This window comes from Zonotrichia leucophrys, chromosome 4 (assembly GCF_028769735.1).
Source record: "Zonotrichia leucophrys gambelii isolate GWCS_2022_RI chromosome 4, RI_Zleu_2.0, whole genome shotgun sequence".
NCBI classification, from domain to species: Eukaryota; Metazoa; Chordata; class Aves; order Passeriformes; family Passerellidae; genus Zonotrichia; species Zonotrichia leucophrys.
The window spans coordinates 27241125-27261258 of record NC_088173.1 but is presented as its reverse complement, the minus strand read 5'-3'; the positions used below and the strand labels follow the sequence as shown (position 1 = coordinate 27261258).

General features: G+C 39.0%; 1 protein-coding gene across 1 annotated transcript in view; it reads left to right on the top strand.

The window, feature by feature from the left end:
- PPA2 (inorganic pyrophosphatase 2) overlaps nucleotides 1-20134 on the top strand; it is a 35326-nt gene that overhangs the window by 939 nt on the left and 14253 nt on the right. The window contains exons 2-7 of the mRNA XM_064710914.1: nucleotides 907-971; nucleotides 2644-2688; nucleotides 10976-11029; nucleotides 13467-13586; nucleotides 15953-16039; nucleotides 17316-17442. Of these exons, the coding sequence (XP_064566984.1) occupies nucleotides 907-971; nucleotides 2644-2688; nucleotides 10976-11029; nucleotides 13467-13586; nucleotides 15953-16039; nucleotides 17316-17442 (498 nt within the window). The remainder of the gene's footprint in view (nucleotides 1-906; nucleotides 972-2643; nucleotides 2689-10975; nucleotides 11030-13466; nucleotides 13587-15952; nucleotides 16040-17315; nucleotides 17443-20134) is intronic.

The window sequence follows — 20134 nt, the reverse complement described above, 5'->3', positions numbered from 1 at the left end:
AAACAGCTTACCACTGAATTTTGTTTTATAAACAAAATTTAATAAACAGCTTACCACTAAATTTTGGTTTTGGGAGGAACATCTGTGAGGTTTCCAGGAATCGCATATCAGCTCCATTTACTCTTCTTTGCTGAAGTGGTCAAAAGTCCAGAGCTAAGTGAAGTGCCTTGTCTGCTTTTTCCTTTGCTATGAACAGGGGTGCTAGCAGAGGAGAAATTCCTTGGGATTTGAGTTAGTGTTTGCACTCTCTTGATGTGATATGTGGACTTGAAAAACTTAAACATACACTCCCGTGAAATTAGTTTCTTTCTAGAGTGGGGGCAAGGCTGAGGTGCAGATTGGGCCCCCACTAAGTTAAGATCAATTTCTGCTGGTTTCAAGGTGTGTTTCATATCAACGGCTTAGAGCAATTATCCCATCCCTCACTTACTCTTGATCAGAATTTGGCCTATTATGTTGGGGGGTTGTGATCATGAAACTCTGTTTATTAGAAATACAGTGCAATCACAGAGGCAACATTGCTAGAAACCCAGATGAATTCACTTACCACTGATGGAAATGAGGTTCCTTTGGTTTGTTTTTTTAAATTTGTTAATGGTTGTGTATGGCCAGGGAGTAGAAAAGAATGAAAGAATCTTGTCATCCTTGTATAGCTTGTATTGCCAGGTAAAAGAGAAGCATAGTGTTGAATTCTAAAGCAATAACTTTGATTCTAATAATTCCTTGTCAAAACACTCAAATTCTTTGGCCTCCATGTTGGTACATGCTTGAACTTGAACTTCAGAAAAAGTTTAACCAATGCACAGTCATATCATATATACATTTCTGTATTGTGTGGTGTTTAGCAACACAAACGTCTTATGCCATATCTTTAGGTTTGCAATGCTACTTCGTTTTGTCTTTCAGAGAATGCAGATGGTAAATATATTTCCCCATTCCATGACATTCCCTTGTTTGCTGGACCTAAAGAGGTATGTTTTTAAGCCTTGAAACATGGTTAATTTCACAATGCTAATAGTTTTGTTAGTGTTCTTTAGATAAAAGTGTAGGTTTTAAAAGCTTTTTTTTTTGGTAATCAACAGAGAAATGTATAATGCCAGAAAGGGCCACTCTAAGACTGATGCCTTATGTAATGCAGGCACAATGACTACACCAAATTTTCTCTGCTAAGTTTAGTAACTTGCAGTGAAACATAATGATTGCTGTTTATACAAGCCTAGGTGTCTCTTTAAGTCTCTAAGTGATTGAGGGCAGGAGAACCCTTACTGTATCTTGTGATAATTCTCTGTGTTTAGGTTTGTACTTGAATTAATTTTCTGCTGTTTCTCTTATTGAATTAGCAGTTTTCTACACCTGCCATTAGAAGTGTACATTTCTTTGTCGTGGCTGTACAGCACACACTTGCATAACTTATGTTGTGGGTCTGTAATTCCCCAAAGGAGCATTAGGATGGGAAGGCAGCAGCAATGCCCAGAGGAGGAGTGGCAATCACACCTTTGGAGGCTCGCAGTGCGCGAGGTGCAGCTGAGCACTGTCACGTCTTGTTAGCCGCCCTCCCTGGGGTTTCATTACAGCAATAATGAAACGGCTGTTTAGTCTGTCACTGATGGGAGAGCTGCCAGTCGTTGGTTTAGGCTGAGGCTTGCTTATCACAGGGTGCTTGTGACACAAACAGGCTGGGGGAGTTTTAGTCGTTTTCTTGTTTTGTTGCTGAATCCCTATGGGTGATATGAGTGGTGCAGAAGGTCAGTAGTTTGAATATGTTCAGATGGAGACTCCTGAACTGATGAACCAATCTCTTAAATTATTAAATCTGAGAGACTGGAAATCTGAATGAAGCCTTTTTGATCAGCAGACCCCAGTGCTTGTCAGTGGGAGAGGCAGGCCGTTCAGAGTATCATTATTAAGATGCCATGTTCAGTCCATGCTGTTGCTAGAAAAGCAATGGGCATTTTCATCACCTGTTCCCAGAGGCCTTGCTGTCCCTGCACCTAGAGTTAAAAGTTTGTGGGAGTAGCTTATAGCCTGTGATTTTGCCAGTAGATAAAATTAGAGTACAGCAGCGTCTGATCAGTGTGGAGAGACATTCGTTTTGGTGTTGTCAGTGGGGAAATAGCATTCTACCCAAAATAGGGCCTGAAGGGTGGGCAAGAAGGGAAGTCATGGTTAAGGTCTCTGTTAATTTTGCCTTGTTTGCAGGAGGATGACTTAAGGATGTATGCTAGAGTCTTTCCATCGCATTGTCTAAGATTTATGGACTTTGAGATGGATAAATCCAGCCTTTTTTTGGTACTGATTTTGTTTATTTTGGATTGGTTTTTGTCTTCTTCAGCTGTACAGAAGGATAACTGTTTTTAATCAGTTGAGTACAGGCCTAAATTGCTGCTTAAATTTCTTGGTAGCTGGGAGAAAGTACATGTGTCCTTGTACATTTTTTATCTTCCTTTGTTAATGTCTCAAAGGTTAGAATTTCACAGTGAAACAGAACTGAGTACTTACTTTTAAAAGTTACAATTTAGGCCTTTGTGCTCACAAAGGGTTGTTTCAATTGCATTGCAAAGTACTGTTGCCTGTATTTATGTGAATATGCTGTTGCTTTCTAGTGTTCTTTATATACTTCTTTACTTCACTCTTTCCCTATAGGATAAAGAAATTCCTGCAAAGAGGTCAAAGACTACTGGATCTGAGGTACTGTTAAGTTTTTTTTCTTGTTGGTTTTTTTGACTATTTCCTCTATTTCCTTTCCAACATCACTTTTCTGCAAAGTGAACTTGCTGTCACTGAATATAGTTGACGTATCTTCAAATGCAAGTCTTTTAGGAGAAGACTTAAAGAGATTTAATATTCTCCTCTTTGAATGGGCCAGAAATGTCAGAATTCCTTTATTGATCAAGATGTTCTCAAAGGCATACACTTATGCCAGTCTTTCAAAGGTTTGTTATGAATTTTGCAGTGTAGATGTGTTATCTTTTTTGCTATTATGTTCGGAAATATTTGCAGTAAAACCTCCCTTAATGAAATATTCATTGTTCTCTGACTGTGGATAATCTTTGCTTTATATACAGAACTTCAAAAATCCCAAGTATGTTAGGGCAGAAATTATACTGAGGATCTGCTTTTTAGAACTGGGGTTATGTTGTTTTCTGTACTCAGCTGGGGAGCCCAGAGGGAGAAAAACCACATCTGCTAGCTAATGGTTCAGCAGTATCCAGCACTGAAGTTAAGGCTGATAGAAGCCTAGAAAACATGGAAGATCTGCTCAGGCTTTTATTTTGAAACAAGATTTGTTTATTCAAGTGTCTTTTCCAAAATATAACAATTTTTGCTGTGCTTTGCCTGGCACAGGCTCATCTAAAACTTAGTAAAAGAATGTGATAGAAAAAAAATGAGCCAAACTATGTTTTAAGGCCATTATATGTGGGTGGGCGGGTGTGTGTTCCAGTCCTTATCTTCTCCTGTCTGTTTGGCCAGTCATATTGCAAAACTGTAGCTACCCATCTGATGTGAAAGAACAGCCCTAACTGTCTGGGTTCTCATAGCTTTGCAGCCAGTATGTGGTGCACTGGTTCTTGTGCTGTACAGCAGTCCTCACACAGTCCTGCACTATGTTTCCTCTCCCTTGGCTCTGTGATTCATTCAAGATACAATGACTAAGTAAGGCTTTTTAGATTTACTGTAGCTTGATGCCCATTTAGGTACTGTTTAGTAGATATAGAATCATGCCTCAAAGAGGAACTATTCAGGAGAAAGAGTATGTGCCAGTAGACTTTTATCAAAAATCATTGTCTTGCAACATCAATTCTTATTTACAGCTCTGCTGGCAAGTCAAGTATTCTGTCTTAACTGCTTATAAATACTGACTGATGCAAAGACATTTCATGCAGAATCTGAAATTGTTCAAAACTGCATTTGTCTGTGCTGTGAGGAGCATGGTATCTTGTTGAAAACCGTTTCTAGTAGCCTGTGGAAAGAGGGGTAGAATGCCAGTGAGGCTGAGCAGCTCTTGTTTCCTTGGGCAGTGTAGCCTCCAGAGTTGCTTCACATAATTCCTGCTGGAGACATCTCTGGACTGTGGTTTAATAGAACTACAGAAAATGAAAATGAGCAAAGGCAAATGTACATTTCAGTCCTAGCAGGCTTTTGATACAATTAGGCAAACAGATGTGCAGGCTGTAAGCTTCCCAAACATACTTAAATGGTGAAATGTGAGAGCACCTTTTTCATCGTGATCTTCGGGATTTGGGGAGGAGGGAGAAAACAGGAGGATCTTCGTGTTCTGGAAAGCAGTTTCTTCTTACACTGGGCTCTTCAGCAGCTCTCCTCACCTTGCCTGGTGAGAGATGCATCCTTGTGTGCTTGTATGTAGGGAAAGCATAGCTTAATTAGGGAATAAAGGGAAAATGGGGAATTTAATGTAATGTACTGATTTCAGAAGACCTTTGAAGCCCTGGACTCCTTGTTCTTGTCTAGGAATGCAAAGGCTGCTGCTGATACCTCTTACTCAGTTGATCCTTCACTGAATTTGACCAGAATTCAAAAGTGATAGTTCTTGTCCTGGAAACGCATCTTTGAAACTTACGCTTTTAGGGTGGCAGTTACTTGTTACTCCAGACAAAAACCCTCTTAGAGTTAAATTAAATGAAGTTTGTTAAATCATGCTGAACTGGTGTTTATCAGATGGCAGTCAGTCTAGCTATGGAAAACTAAGATAATTTTGGAAGAGTCTCTTTAGTCAGTCTAATCTACTTTTAATTGTCCTTGATATTCCTGATGTCAGAAAAGGTCTCAAAGTTAGAGGAGTTTCAGCTTTCAACGTTTGTAGGATAGAGAGCACACATCCTACAAGTCTGTATCAGCTGTTTTGCAGCTTCAGTTTGTAGTTTCTAAGGGAAACACTTTCGAGTTTCTGTATTAACTGTTTTCACTAGTTCAACCACTTCTTGTAACATTTTAGACCTTCCCAAATCTCAGTTAAATTTAGCTTTGCAGATGCTGCTGACAACTGACCTTTTTGCTTTTGCAGGTGGTTTTTGGCTGTTTGATGACAAGAAAGAAGTTATTTTGAGGTAGAAACTATGCTGAAAGAAGTAATATTCAGCTCCAGTCTTAAAATTACTAGCAGCTTGCTATTAATTTCAGGGGTCTGAACCCCTGCATTGCCTTAAGCACTTGGAATCCACTCCTGCCCAAGTAAATCTCTGTGACAGGTTTCAAAAGTGTCACATTTCTCTCTGGGAAAGTGGATGTTTCCACTAGGTTTACAGTCAAAACTGTCAGAGCCTGACTGTTGAATATGGTCTTCCTTGTGTGGCAGGAAGAAGGCTTGAAGAGGTCTTCATTTTCTTTTCAAGGCCAGCATGACGTGTTGTTCCCTGCTGTAGTTGAAAGCGTTTGTAATCTACTTGTCATTGTATATCTTTGGAGAAGTATTCACATGTGGTGTCTTTCAGAGGACCCAGGTGTTCTTGAAACACAATGTTTCATATGCTGGCTCTGGTGAGGAGTCTGTCCAAACATGTAGAGATTATAGTCCTCTAACTTGGAGACATTCACAAGAGCATATGAAAAAAAAATAGAAAGGAAACCAAGACAGCTTTTGTTTTGTTGTATCCTGTGGATTACACATTGCTGGGATGCCCTTGTGGACTTGAGCTGAGATGCTTCTGTGAGCCAAAAACTTGTGATAAATTAACTAGTCAGGTGAGATTTCAGGACTCATCAGGGTAGTATGCAGTCTGCATAGGTGATTTAACCTTGTGCTTCCAGTAGTGTTCAAAACTGGTGTCAGAGATGTCATTTGGTAAAGTTGGTATGCAAGGAGAAGCTGTTGTCATTTTCTTTGCAGAACAGGTGCACACTTTGTGCTGACTTTGTGTTCTGCCTTAGCTACAGTCTCTGTAACTGTCCTTGGTGTTGTTAGACAGTTTTTCAGTATTGTGACCTGGTCTACAGTGTGTCCATTATGTGGTCAGGGATTTGTGTTCCAAATTTTAGGTGATCAGTGAATCTTTCACCCTGATGCTTGAACTTGCACAGACTTTTGCTATTGATGTGTCCATTAGGTGCAGCCTTGCTTTGTGTTCCTACAGATGAACAAATGCTGATAGTGGAATTAATCTTCACTCATCAGTCCAATTGAAATCCACCCAGAGTATTGCTGATTTACTAAGAAAGTTACATCAATTATTTGATCCAACTTAGCTTCAAATGAATGATTCACTAAACTTGACAAAGCCTGTGGTTCATATTTATCATGGCATAGTTTTGCAGGTGAATGTGTCCCATAACTGGTTTATCAGAGAATGTGCCTGACATCAGTGAGATTCCTCTGTGTAAAACCTACTGAACATCCATGGTGTTTGTGATTCCCTTTCCAGTAGAACAGGAGGGAAGGACACTGTCAAGAGACTGCAGGCACTCTGTGTTTATGCTGGACATTGCATTCCTCTTTTGCTATGTGGCATGTTAATTTATATTGGAGAAGTTCCACTTTCTCTTTGGTGTCCAGATGCTGCTGGCATCTGGTTTGTTGTTTTAATTGGCAAATATCTTATAGCAAGTGTTACATTGGGAATGCTTATAACATGGCTATTTATTTGATAAGGAAGTCCCACTCCAGTTATTTCTGGATATATTTAATGACAGTACATATTTAGCTTCTCCTTTTTCTCCTCTTTTTTTCTTTTATTTGCTTTCTTCCTTTTAAACATCGCCCTTTGTTCACACTACTGCCAGACTGCAGCTTATGATTTTCATTCTTGTTAGCCCTCAGGTACATGTTCAGTTGATGGCTGATGAGAATCCCTGCCAGATTGTAAATGAGCAGACAGAACAAAAGGAAATGATAGCTGCTTTTTCTTCTCTCTTTCTTCTGGACTCAGAACTTCTCTATGACAAAGAGTCAACAGCCCTCAAATGCTACCTCTAGTGCTTTTAGATTTTTTTAAAGCATTCTACTATAAAAAACTAGCAAAGTAACTGTAAGCTTTAGCATATCTCTTGTCATGCATGGTGATGGCAAATTGCAGTCTGTAGAGGTTACTCCACTTCTGCCTCAAATTATCTGAACCTTCCAAGCTGAGCATTAAGGGTTGTAACCCTTGAGCAAAATCATACCTATTCAAAACCCTTCCCTCAAGTGTCTGAAGTAAGGAACTTTGGAATGACTGGGAAAGAAACTAGTTGAACAGGAAAGGGAAAGTTAGGTAAGGAAGGATGGGTTTTGGGAGAGATATAGGGCAGTCCAGATAGGCAGGCATCAGACAGGTCATGGGTTTTTTTTTTCCTTCTGATACTTAGGTTTCTAAAAACAACTCTGGATCAAAATTAGTTATTTTCTGTAAGAATCTGTACAGCCAGAACTAGTTGTTTTTTTAAAGTAATTTAACTAGTTAAAACCAGTTTTTTTTAAAGACCATCAGTCTTAGAGGACAGCATGATGACTAACAGTTTACCTGGGTACAACAGTCTGTATTTTCTCGCTTTTCTCAATACTTGCTGTACAAATATGCTGAAATATTTTTGTATATATTTTTATCTTTCTATGTTTTTTTAATTTCAAAAACCAAAAGCTGTTTCTGTTTTCTCTGTGAAAGAGACATTTTTGCTTGTCTCAACAAAAACTATATCATGATACATTAAAAATGATGTTCTGCTGAAATGGAATGCAGTAAGGTGCCAAGAAGTGTTAAAGACAACACCCGAAAGAAGAAAACAGTTAAAACCTACGTGAGTTCCCATGTAATCTACTTAGGGTGTAGTTCTTAGGAAATAAGGGGTATCATTTACACATACTAGTTGTTCCTGCTGATGTAATTTTCTGCTGATTTTCTTATGCAGTTGTAGGAATTAGGAAATGTACTTTTGACTTCTCTGTGTTGAGCAAGTAGATTTCAGACCTCCCCTGCCCCATCACCTCTTCAAGGTATAACAGAGTTTAAGTACAAATATCTGTCTTGTGTTCACATTGACGCAATAGCCTGGGTTAAGTGTCCCTCTGGGCTCTTCATCTCCCTTCCCCTAGCAGATGCATTCTGTCCCTTTTTCTGAATCTAGCACACTTTGCTCCTCTTTTCTTGCATGCTCCAGGAATACTGTCCTGAGGAAACCATAAGCCAGCCTGTTGCACGGTCGGCACTCATGGAGTCCCTTCTCTCCATGAGGCACTTGCAGAGCTGGGTTAAACCTGGACTGCAGTGATCTCACGGGCAGCCAATTGGCTGCTGTTGTACTAAGGCAGTTAAATGGTAAACTTTGCAAGCTATCGTTTTTGTTTAATAAGAGATCTTTTTGCTGTGATTTGAAGGTGTGTCAAATGGGCTGTTGAAACAGTCTTGCCATTGCTTGAGGGGTTAGAAGTGCTTACTTAGGGGGTTGGTGAGGTGGAATTTTTTATTTTACTGATCTAAGATAAAAATATCAATTACCAGATGCATTCACCAGCCAAAACTAACCGCTGAATGACACATGCAGATGGTAATCTGTGGAGACAGGTGGTGTCTGACACTTGCATTTCTTCTTTTCAGCTCAGGGACAGTTTACAGCAGGGCATGGAGGACAACTTTCAAGTGGTTAGAAAGAATAGGTGCTTGGTCTGGGGATAAAAGAGTGATGGAAACATTCCTGTGTGATACTTAGTCAAGGAGGAAAACAAGATAGGAAAGAGGAGGAAAAAAACCCTATAATACTAGGTAGTCTGGTTCTCTTTCCATCTGTCAAAATATCTAGTATGTGCTCTCCTTTCCACACGAGTGAATCTAGTCTTACCACTAGAAAATTTGATTGCCCTATAAATAAAACTTTTTATTTTTAAATGTAAACACTGAATGAAGTCATTAATCTTTTGTAAATGCTTGTGGCAGCTTAGCATTAGAGAGAGTACTTTTGGGGAATTTTTTTGCATACAAATTAATCTGTCAGGCTGTCACATTTAAGACTCTTGACAATTCACGTTTGACTGATACCACAAATTATGAGGGCCTAGTCTTCAAGCTGAGTTGAATCCAAGTGGTTTTATTATGTTTTTGAGAGCAGCATTGCATTAATTTCAGTCCAGTGTAGTCCAGCCCTGACGGTTGGTTTGGTGAAGACCGGGACTAACTGTTGACTAATTAAAAGCTCAAAACCAAGCATAGAGGCTGCTGAAGCCTTTGCATTCTTCATGGACAGGAGAGCATATGGCAGCATCTAAACAACAAAAATACAGAATTGTGGTGGAGGGGAAGACATCCCGTATAATTCCAGTGGTTTGTAAGTTTTCTGCCTGTAGCTGCCAGTCAGAACAATATTTTGGCATGCTTGGCAGTTCCCTAAGAGTTTCTTGTCAGCACTGGCTTTCATACTGTGCATTTCTCTTTTCCAAGTGTTTCCCAGATGGATGTGCATACTTTATTTGGCTCTCTTCCAACCCTTCTCTTACCTGCTCATGCATGTATGTTGCTTTGTTCTCTCTGCTTGCTTGGTGTTGACATTTTTGAGCCCTCTTTATTTTAGTTTCAACTGTTCTTACATACATAAGGTGTATTTTATGAAACTGAGGCTTATCTGAAACATTTTTTCTTTTTTTTTTAATCTTTTTTTTTATTTGGTCATGACCTGGTTGGGAGAAGTGATTCCATCTGACATGCCACTGATTGCATTATGGGCACAGTACTTATGGATGGCAAATATAGTTTAAATTTATTGGGAATTGGCTGTCAGTATTGTGCATAGCTTGTGATCTCATAGTAGAAATGCTGAGTGACAGTTGGGATTTTCCTTTGCTTTCTTGCTTTCCACATTCCAGATTTGTTTGGGAGGAGATGATCATAGAATCATTGGAATTACTTTAATCAGACTGTGACATTGACCCTGGTAATGCTGTTTGTTTGTTTGTTTGTTGCTGCTGCAGGGTGCAAGGAGCAAAAATACAAATATTTAAGGGTTCACTGGAGCCTTAATTGTGGTGCAGTTAGAGTATCAGTGCAAGTCTTCATTTGGTTCAACTTTGCATTTTTTTTCTTACGAATTTCTGCACAAACATATTTTGTCTTTCCTGACCTGTTGCAATTGCTAATACCAATATGATTTTTCCTTGGCTGTGAAGAGATGTCCCAGGCAATGTGATATTTTTTAGGTCATTGTGGTAGTCTAAAACAGGTTGTAGACCTTGCTTGATGTTTGTTCTAGTTACCCAATTCAGTAAGTCCTCTGCTCCTTGGCAGGGCTTAACTCAGCTTCATAAGAAGAAATCTCAGGGCAGTTACACAGAATTTTTCTCTTTGGAAAATGTTGCTTTAACCTCCTCAGTAAGAAGGTGTGGTCTTCTTATTTTTCTTCTAAAAGCATGAAAGTTTACATGTTTATTGGGTTTTTTCCTCCCACACCACCTTCTTAAAAAACTTTTCACTTTGTTTCTATGAGAAAGGCTAACACAAATGTGAGCTGTCTGTGTCCATGCCCTTCCTCTGCCATCACTTTTGGATTAGTATCAGCTCACTTGAACCAGATGTGACAGAGAAACAGAAGTGTCATTTGCATGAGTTTTGAAAAATAGTAAGGCAAAAGAGGAGGGCCTGAAGGAATAAATCCATGGGGGAAAAAACTCAAAACATGGTCCTTTCCACTTCTTAAGGGAAGCTAACTCTGTCCTATAGAAACATTCAATCCTCTCTGACAAGTAGACTGAACCTCTGCCTCATGGCAAACCATTCCATGGACATTCTGAACATTTTGTGAAGGGTGATATTGACATGGGAACAAAAAACATCAGGAGTATTTCCGTTGCTTCTTGTTGTCCTTATTTTTAAAAGGGTGAGGTAGGGAAGGGATGAACCATGGAGGTTGATACAAAGGAACTATACAAATAAAAGTGGCTGTAACCCAGAAATGTGATATGTGTTGCTGCTGAATGCACAGGAGAGAATTTGTGTTACTGTAAAATACTAACTGCCAAGTGGAATTTATTTTCAGTTCTGTTACTATTTTTTTGTTTTAGGTCCTGTTTAATATGGTTGTAGAAATGCCTCGTTGGACCAACGCAAAAATGGAGGTAATTAAGAAAAATACCTTGATTATATAGGTGTTTGTGGAAGTTGCAACAATGCAGTGGCTTCCAGTAGGCAGAATGTAATCACAGTTTGGATTGCTCCTTGCACACTAAAATGTTATCTGTTAAAAAATTGGTTTGAAGTGGTGCATACACTTTCCTTGCTATTACAGAAAGCGTTGAGCTACTGATTGTTTTCTTGGTGGAAGCGGGAAAAGCAGGTGGGCACTGCATCTTGACAACCCTCTCACTGCAGAGTGCAGCGTATCTGCAGCAGAGTCCTGGAGTACTGACTTTTAGGGTGTTTTCCAGCATTTAGACTAACTCTTAGACTCTGTTTGCTTATGGAGCATTCCACTCAGATGATTTAATTCATCATTTCCACTGTATGTGTGTTAGACCAAATCCCAACAAATGGAGATGCAACTAAAAGAGCATTTCCTTGTGACCAAAATAAAATATTTGGGGACTTCACTGATTGAAAGTATGAACTCCTGCAGGGAGATATTTTACAAGTAGTAAAAGCATTTGTAGTGTTTGTGAAACAACAGATCTCACCAGGATATGTCCTGTCTTCCTGAACATTTGTATTAATTTTAGGCATGCTTCTCAGATGCTTTTAAGGAAGTTCGTGTTTGAGCTGTTAACTCTTTTAATTATTGAAAATAATTCCAAAGAACCTTCTTAGCCTGCTATTTGAGACTTTTTTCTCCTTTCCCTGATGATAGAACTGTGTTTGCCATTGCAGCTATTACTCTTCAAGCAGGGTTACTTCAGATATTTACCGTTTATTTTAAGCTCATGATTTATTGTGGCAGCTGACTTCTCTTTTGCAGAGGATCCATTTGACAGTGCTACTTGAGCTCTGCCTAAAGCTCAGGGTGCTCTGCCTATGCTTCTCATTATGTCAGGAGTAGAAAAGTTTGTCCTGCTAGGTTTAGAAATCATTGATTTTAGGCTTTTTGGGTTGGATGGAGGAGACTAGATGTAGTTTCCTAATATTTAACTTTTAATATCCTTAAAATTTGCTGCATCAATTAAGGTAGTTGTCTTGCATTGCCATTGTGTCGTGGCAATCCTTCAGTCCCGACCATGGTAAGCCTCTAATTCCTGCTATTACCAGATCTTGTCTGTTCATCTCTCCTCACATGCAATGGAGACTTCAGGACATTAAGCCTTGCATTAGTATGAATATCTACCCACTGTTACATTTCCTGCTACAGATCTTCTGCTCCTCAGCTTGTTCTATTTCTGTTTTTCTTCCCTTTGTGCCCTCAGTTACTCCTCTTTGTCCCAGTTTCTGTGAACAAAAGGCATTGCTGAGCTCCACTTCCATCAGTGTCCCAGGTGGCTGTTTGAGCCCTTCACTGTTTGGTTATGACCAGGAGCAGGTAGAATCCAGTGTGAAGCCAGAAACGTGTGAACCGTCATCTTGGCTCTTGGGGAGGGTTTACTTTTGGAATGAGTACATGCTGTTGAGGTTGGTGGTTCTAAAAGGCGGAATTCCTTTGAGATGACTTTGGTGATGGTGCTTCAGGTGAAGGTCAGGGATATAAAATGGATATGGGCTGAGGGCTGTGTGCTCATGCAGGGAAACTATGCACCACTTGAGTGTAATCACTTGAGCCTGTAACAAATGTTTTGCCGCTCAGCTGAGTGTTTGTAAGCAAGAGCCAAGCTAACGTGGGTTGGTGGGTTGGGACTGTGGTGTGGAGTGTCAAAGGGTGGTTACAGTGCAGATTAGCTGTGGTGGGTACCTCAGGCAGTGGCTCTATGTGTGTGGTTTGTGTATGGGCTTTGGGGGAGGATGTTACTGTTCAGCTGTAGCTCAGCTTTTCTGTCAGTGCTTCTTTCGGAATAAGAATGCCCTCTTTAAATGGTAGCTTAACTTGTTCCAAATCTGTATTAAGTTGGCATTTGCTGACTATGAGGAACTTGTGCTTGGGAAAAGCATTTGTATGCTGAGAGGTGATGGACAAAAGGGGGTGTTTGCAATTGGAGAGCAAGGAGCAGAGGGCAAGAACATGAAACATTTCCTCTGTGGCTGTCAAAGCTCCTCTTGTTGAAAGATGTTGTGCCACCATTTGCATGTGTGTTGAACTTGTACCATAAAGCCCAAGAGCTTCTGACTTAAGTTCCTTTCAGTTTTTATGTTTGACCATGACAGCCTCCTTAGAAAGTTATTACTTTCTCTTCTAGATTCATTTTTTCTTGCATACTTTACAGCATTATTTAATACCTTAATAAGCAGCTTTTTGAATATGACCCTTGAGATTCAGAGTGAGGCTATAGTAGTTTTAATAGTCCTCAAACCACAAGCTTGTGCTGCCAGATGGATCTTTCTCACTGGTTGGGTATGGAATTAATTGCTTTCCATTTTAACATTGTCCTTCTCTCTTTTCCTCTCCCTGCTCCCCACCCTTTTTCACGATCTGCTTAGATTGCCACAGAGGAGCCATTGAATCCCATTAAACATGATACAAAGAAAGGCAAGCTTCGATATGTGGCAAATATCTTTCCTCACAAGGGTTATATATGGAATTATGGTGCCCTCCCACAGGTAACATTTTTGTTATAATGGTGAAAGTTTTCTGTCTTCTGTGTAAATTGCCTTGTAAATCTTGGATACTGCCTGAATGCAAATCAGCTGCAAGAGGGGTGATTCTCTTTGATACATTTGTAAATTAGGATTTTTTTATGTTGAACTTTATTGTGTCCATAAATTTTGATCAGAATTTGGGTATGGGAATAAATAGGAGCTGTGTTTTCAGGAAGGAGTTAAATGATGAAGAAATCTCAGATCTTTAGTCTATGCCTCTGTACTGTACTGATAGAACTAAATTGTCATGGTCTGCCATTCAAGAATATTTTGTCAAGTAGACCTTTTCTGCTTAAACAAAGCATTTATTTAAAAATTCATTTAAGATTTTAATGTATTGCAGCTTAAATTTTAATTGGGATTTCTTAGTATCTTTAACGAAGAGGAACACAAGGGCTGTTCTTTTTTAGATTAAAGCTCAACTGCCTTCCTTAACATTTCTCTGAACTGTGAGACTTTACTGATCATGACACATTGAAAACTTTGAGCCTTGAAAAAGTCCATCTAATGGCTGAAATTTTGAGTATAATGAAAAGCTTTGAATTTTTTTTTCATTTCTGTGAATAACACATTAGACTTCCATTAGTACTGAAGAACATGATGGAGCTTGAAAAGAGTAATTTATTTTTTATGTAACTGTATAAGCAATGAAAGTTGAGTCCCAAAAATCAGCTTACATGTTTGATCCCTGGAGAGGAGATGCTAGGCAGGTTCTTGAATACAGCAGTGAAATCTTGTCCAGTCAGCAGTGTCAGTAGACAAAGTTTCCAAGTAGGTGTAGTTGGAAACGAGCAACTCCATTTAATGTTTTGAAATTTGTGTGTTCCTTAGTTCAAAGCCAGAATTATTTGAAAATGTAAATATTTTCCTGCAAAAAGTGCATTATTTTGGACTTAGAATACTTTCCTCAGGAGAAATGTTTGGCATCCCTTGTTACTTGGTGAGCTGGGGAGGGCTGAACATAATTGTCATTTTTAATTTCTTCTATATTAGACTATTTGCTATCATAGCAGAAGTTGCTGTGCTGTCCAGAGAACAATACTATTCCTTCCTTCTAACTGAGAGGTGAAGAGGTGTGACTGGGCAGAAGAGAAATACTGCTACAATGCAGCCCGAAATAAAAAGCACTTCGGAAGGACAAGAGGACACAGTCTTAAGCTTTGTCAGGAGAAGTTTAGGCTAGACATTAGAAAAAAAAAATTGCAGAAAGACTAACTGGGCATTGGAATGGGCTGCCCAGGGAGATGATGGAGTCACTGTCCCTGGAGGTGTTTAAAAAAGGGCTGGATGTGGCATTCAGTGCCATGGTTTAGTTGATGAGGTGATGTTAGATCTTAGGTTGGACTTGATGATCTCCAAGATCTTTTCCAGCCAACCTAGTTCATTCTGTGAAGAGTACTGGAAAAGTAAATATAAATTTTAAAATCTCTCTTGATTTCACTTCAGCAGTTTTTTGGTGATGATTCTGCTACCTAAACGTATTCTTTTCATCATTTTGCCTTCCAGTATCAGTCAAGTTCTGAAGAGCAAGTTTGGGGTGGAGTTATAGTCACAGACCGTAGAAACTAGCAGCGTAGCTCCTTGGAAAAAAAGTTTTCTATAATCTTTTCAACAACACCTAATTGGACTCACAATTCTTAACAGAAAAACTTCTCAACTGTAGGATGAATTATTCATTACTTGTAAAAGTAGAAACAAGTACTTGTAGTAATTAAGTTAGTATAACTCAGCTAGGATTCCTTGCTTGTGCAGTATTCAGAGCAAGGGTTTAAACTTTCCTTTTTGGTCTTCAACTCTTAGCTGTCCTTTGGAATGTACATGTCTCAAAATACTCAGAAATACTTCATACCTAAATCTAAAATCTTTAAAAAGCTTTTTGGGTGCTGACAAATATATGCATAGGAGTGTGGTTCACTCAAAGCTTAGATGTGTTAGAAAAGAATTTATGTTAATATCATGGTATGTAATAAGTATAACAAAAGTGTAATTGTAAGAGGTCCTAGCTTGATCCCACTATCACTAGTAACTAGAAAAATCCATATTCAGGGTCCTCTGATGCCTTAATCACTGCAAGTGGGTAAAATGTATCTGTTGAGTCATTGACACTGGAAAAATATGTCCTCAGTAATCCTCATGTCGCTTGTCCTGAGTATGAGTTATTCAGTGTCAGACCACTGGCTGTTTACTTTTGCTCCTCCCATTGAGCAAGCCTGTTCTCAGAAAGCTGATGTTTTTATTGTTACTTTTGCTAATCTTTGTAATTTAGTGGTAAGATGAGTTGTAATTGCAGTTCAGCAGCTAACTGATAGTTCTCTTTTCCCTGGCAGACCTGGGAAGATCCAAACCATACGGATAACCTTACAGGATGTTGTGGGGATAATGATCCTATTGATGTTTGTGAAATAGGTTCAAAGGTTTGTATTTATCAGGATTAATTTAATTTATCAAGGTTAACATAATAATTTGGTAGCAACTTCTGAAAGAAAAGGTCAGATGGAAAACAAGATGTGTTAATAATGTTAGGGACTGACGAAAGTATCAATAGAGGATCTAAGGAGAGAATAGGTGAGAAAATGGTGGATTTTTAAAAAGGATGGGGGAAGATAGGATTTGGTAAAGTTTATACTGGTTAAAAGGGAAAATAAAAGAACAACATCCTGAAGTTGTGTAGTTGGACAGTAAGTTTTGGGTGAAGGAAGTGACAGTTAAGATTTATTTCTTTTTTCCCTGTTAGCAGTATTGGAGCTAGGAATAGGTTGCTGAAAAATGAGGAAATTTACAGCATCATGCATATTAGAATTATAAAGTTAGACCCACAAAGGAGGTAGTTTTGATTTTACTCATGGGTGCTAAAAGAAGTAGATCCTCTTTTCTAGAGAAGACAGAAACCTGCTGCAGTGTTGCAGAGTTATGAGTTGTGGAATGGATAGCTGAAAAAGAGGTGCAGCAAGGAGCATTAGTAGGTATAAAGGAAAGGTTTAGCTCACTGAAAGAAAATTCTACATATCTAGAGGCAGCAAAGAATGGAACAATGCTGTATCAAAAATGAGGTTATGAAATGGACGAGTTTGAGAGAGAGATCTCTTAGGATATTTCGGTATGGGGAAATTTAATTAATGACTTCAGTGAAAGTGGCTTTATTCGAGGTAAGAAACCTAAAGATTAATCTCAAGGGATCCAGAAACAGTTAAAGAGGAGATATTTGCTGGTAGGGAGAAGGTTCCAAAGAAAATGCAAAAATGGTTGTGTTGGTATTTCTGGGGAAGTGCTGTGTGTTTATGTGTGTATATTGTAGTCCAGAGGAAGGAATAGCAAGACAGAAAAATAGGACCCTGAGTTCAGAAAGTAGAGAGTCAAGGGACAGGAAGAAGTTAAAAAATGAGTATGAGACGCTTCTAACTTACAGTTTGGAAGGAAAACCAACAAAGTGTGGGGGAACTAGGGTAAAAGGGAATGAAAAAAAATTATCTACTTTTCTACTTAAATAAATGCTGACTGGAGAATTGAGGATTGGAGAATAGTAACGGTGGAAGAAAGATCTGCAAACACACTACACATCTATTTAGTATTTCTAGCTATCTTGCAATTTTGTTACAACCTGCTGGTCAAAAATGTAAAACTTTTTTTAAGGTAAAAGAGAAGTTTTACATGTTGTTTTCTAAATCTTTGTGGCATTACTTTCTGTTTCAGGTTCGTTCTTTTGGTGAGATTGTTCAGGTGAAGGTCTTGGGTGTTTTAGGTCTTATTGATGAAGGAGAGACAGATTGGAAGATAATTGCCATCAGTGCAGATGACCCAGAAGCTCAGAAAATCCATGGCAAGTATTTTTGTCTTTCCTAATGCATTTATGTCAGAAACTTGCCCAGCAGAGTAGTGCCTGAGTTTAGGACTCCCAGGATAAGAAGCAGCTAGTGGAAAGGCAAGACTTTTTTGTTTGTTTGTTTTGGGTTTTTTGTTTGTTTGGTTTAGAGTTTTTGGGTTTTTTTTATTTTTGGTTGTGTTTTAGGTCAGGTGCAACCTTCAATTAGGACATATATGCTTTCACACTAAACTTCTAAAATGGTTTGCTTGGATTTTCAAAGGGACACGGCATGCAGAAAGTTTTTTGGCTCCTGAAACACAACTGCCTTAGAAAGTGACCTCCAATAATTACAGGCTTATGTATTGTGTGGTAGTGATATTTACCTGCTCTATGTTATGTAGCACACTACTGTTTTCCTTTTTGAAAGTGTTTGTTCCTTTTATATCTACAGGCATTGTGTTGCATTCTGGCAAGACATTCCAATGTCTTGCCACTTTTAAGAGGATTGCTTCCAGAGTTTGTTGCTTAGTGTGAACAATTGGGTTTCACTTTTTAGCTTGAAAATTGGCAAAATAAACTGCTAATGCAGCTTACCCTCATCAGCCTTGATGATGAGCTGTGCTGGGGGAAATATCCTGCTCAAACTTGTCCTCCCTGTGATCCAACTTGTGGTATCCAAATGAAACTCGAATACTGAAGTGTGTCCATGTGAGTAGCACATGAGGTGTCATTCTGATGTGTTAAAACTGCAGGAAGTTAAGTTTTCATAGCGCAGGTAAAGTGCAGTTTTTCTCTGGCTAGATGGAGATTTGCTTCCTCAAATGGAATATTACTGGGAATCATGAGTCTTAAGTGAGGTTTGTCTAAAACTGATTGTTAGGAAACCAGAAACCATATATACCATCAGGTATGTACAATGAGAGCCTGCTCTTTGTTGGTAAGGGAGCACCAAGGTGCAGAGTAGCCTTTCTGTAGGAATAGACCAATCCAGTTGCTTTTTAAAGAAGTGTGTTTCTCAGCCATTGAGGTTTTTTCATGGTTTCTGAATGTAAAGTATATCACCGGACTAGTCCTTCATTCTCAGTTTTCTTGCAGGTTACTTTCACATGGAGAATACTTGACTTGTGGGGAAAGAAGGGGAGAAGAAGAGATGAGGAAAAGGAAACTCTTGGGTTGATGCTGATTAAAATCATTGGGCAGATGAATTACTGCATAGTGTTTATGACTCTTTAACTACTTTGACAGTTAGAGATTAAGAAGTTCAGCTTAAGGAAAGAGTAAGTAATAGTTTGCTGTTAATGTCAGTATCAATTGAAACCACTCTGTAATGTGCAGTAAAATGCAATATAAGTGTCAGTAGTTAAAAGAAAAGTGAATAGCATTTCATTTCTAGGCACTGTTCTGCTTAAAGACTTACCTTTTCTCCCTGGCAATTTCTGAGAGAATGTGGTCAGAAAAGTGGATGAGAGAATTCAGAAGGGGAGTCCACTAAGCAGGGGCAAAACTGTGGTAGTTTATTCCACTATTATTTATTATTTGGGGTTAACTGTCTGTATTTGAAAGCTCTCTCTGGTTATTTGGTGTTTTGTTTTTGTTTTTCCCCAGGTAATGACTGATTTATATCAGCTCTGTTACAACTTTAGTTTATTTGGGCAGGGAGAAGTAAGAGCTTTAGTCTTAAAAAAAGAAGAAAAAGTAGTAGGAGGAATGGGCAAACCATTGCCTGTAATTGATTCCTGTGTGCATCCTTTCTTATCAGGGATATGTGCAAAACTTCAAGAAGAGAATTGTACTGAGATTCAAAGAAGTGTAGAGCTACTTATCCAGTTTAATATGATTTCCCTTTGGGATTGGAGTTGCAGCCCAAAATTTACAGAAAAAAGAAAAGGGGAAGAAAAAAAAGCCCCTGTCTGCTTTCAGAAGACATGACTGGCTTGCAGTGTTTAACAGCAATCATTCTTCAGTCTGAAAACAAACAAATCTGTCAGAGCAGGCAGTACAATATGTCCTTTTATACTTGTTTTTCCCCCTTCCCAAAGTTGTTAATTATTTCAGCATAAAGGGATGGCAGCTATGGATAAAACCAGTCTCTCCCTCTGTAATTGATGTGCTGCTGTGTTATGGAGGTGGCCTCCTGGGGAAGATGAGGCTAAGTGTTGCCTTCTAATCCTGTCCAGTCACTTCTGTATCATTTGTTAAAGATTTCCAACTGCACTGAGAATCATCACATTTGCTTTCAGCTCAGTATGTGCGGAGCCCCCAGTGAACATTTGGAAAAGATAATTTCAAGACACCAGAGTGGTGATTACTTGCAAACCCCATCCTGAGCCTGGACTGTGTGTTAACTCCCCTTGCCTCTTTAAGCACACACCAGGTACCTGGGATATTCTCCTTCCGGGATTGCAATCCTTCTCATAAGTGCAATTGATTTTTCTGAGACTTCACAGAACTCAGAACTGAGAAGTCACAACTTCTGAGTGCTTCTCATTGTTTATTCATAGCACTCCACTGGACTGTGTGTGCAGGCATTTATTGATAAATACTGGTTTAAATTGGAAACCCTGCCTAGAGCTCTGTGTTTCACACAGAGCAGTGAGAAACTCTTGTTTACAGTGACAATACCCAGGAATGATAGGCAGTGCTTAGCATCTGTTTTAAGTGGGAACTCTGTCATCAGGAGGAATAGCAGGGTCTTAGTGTCTTTTTG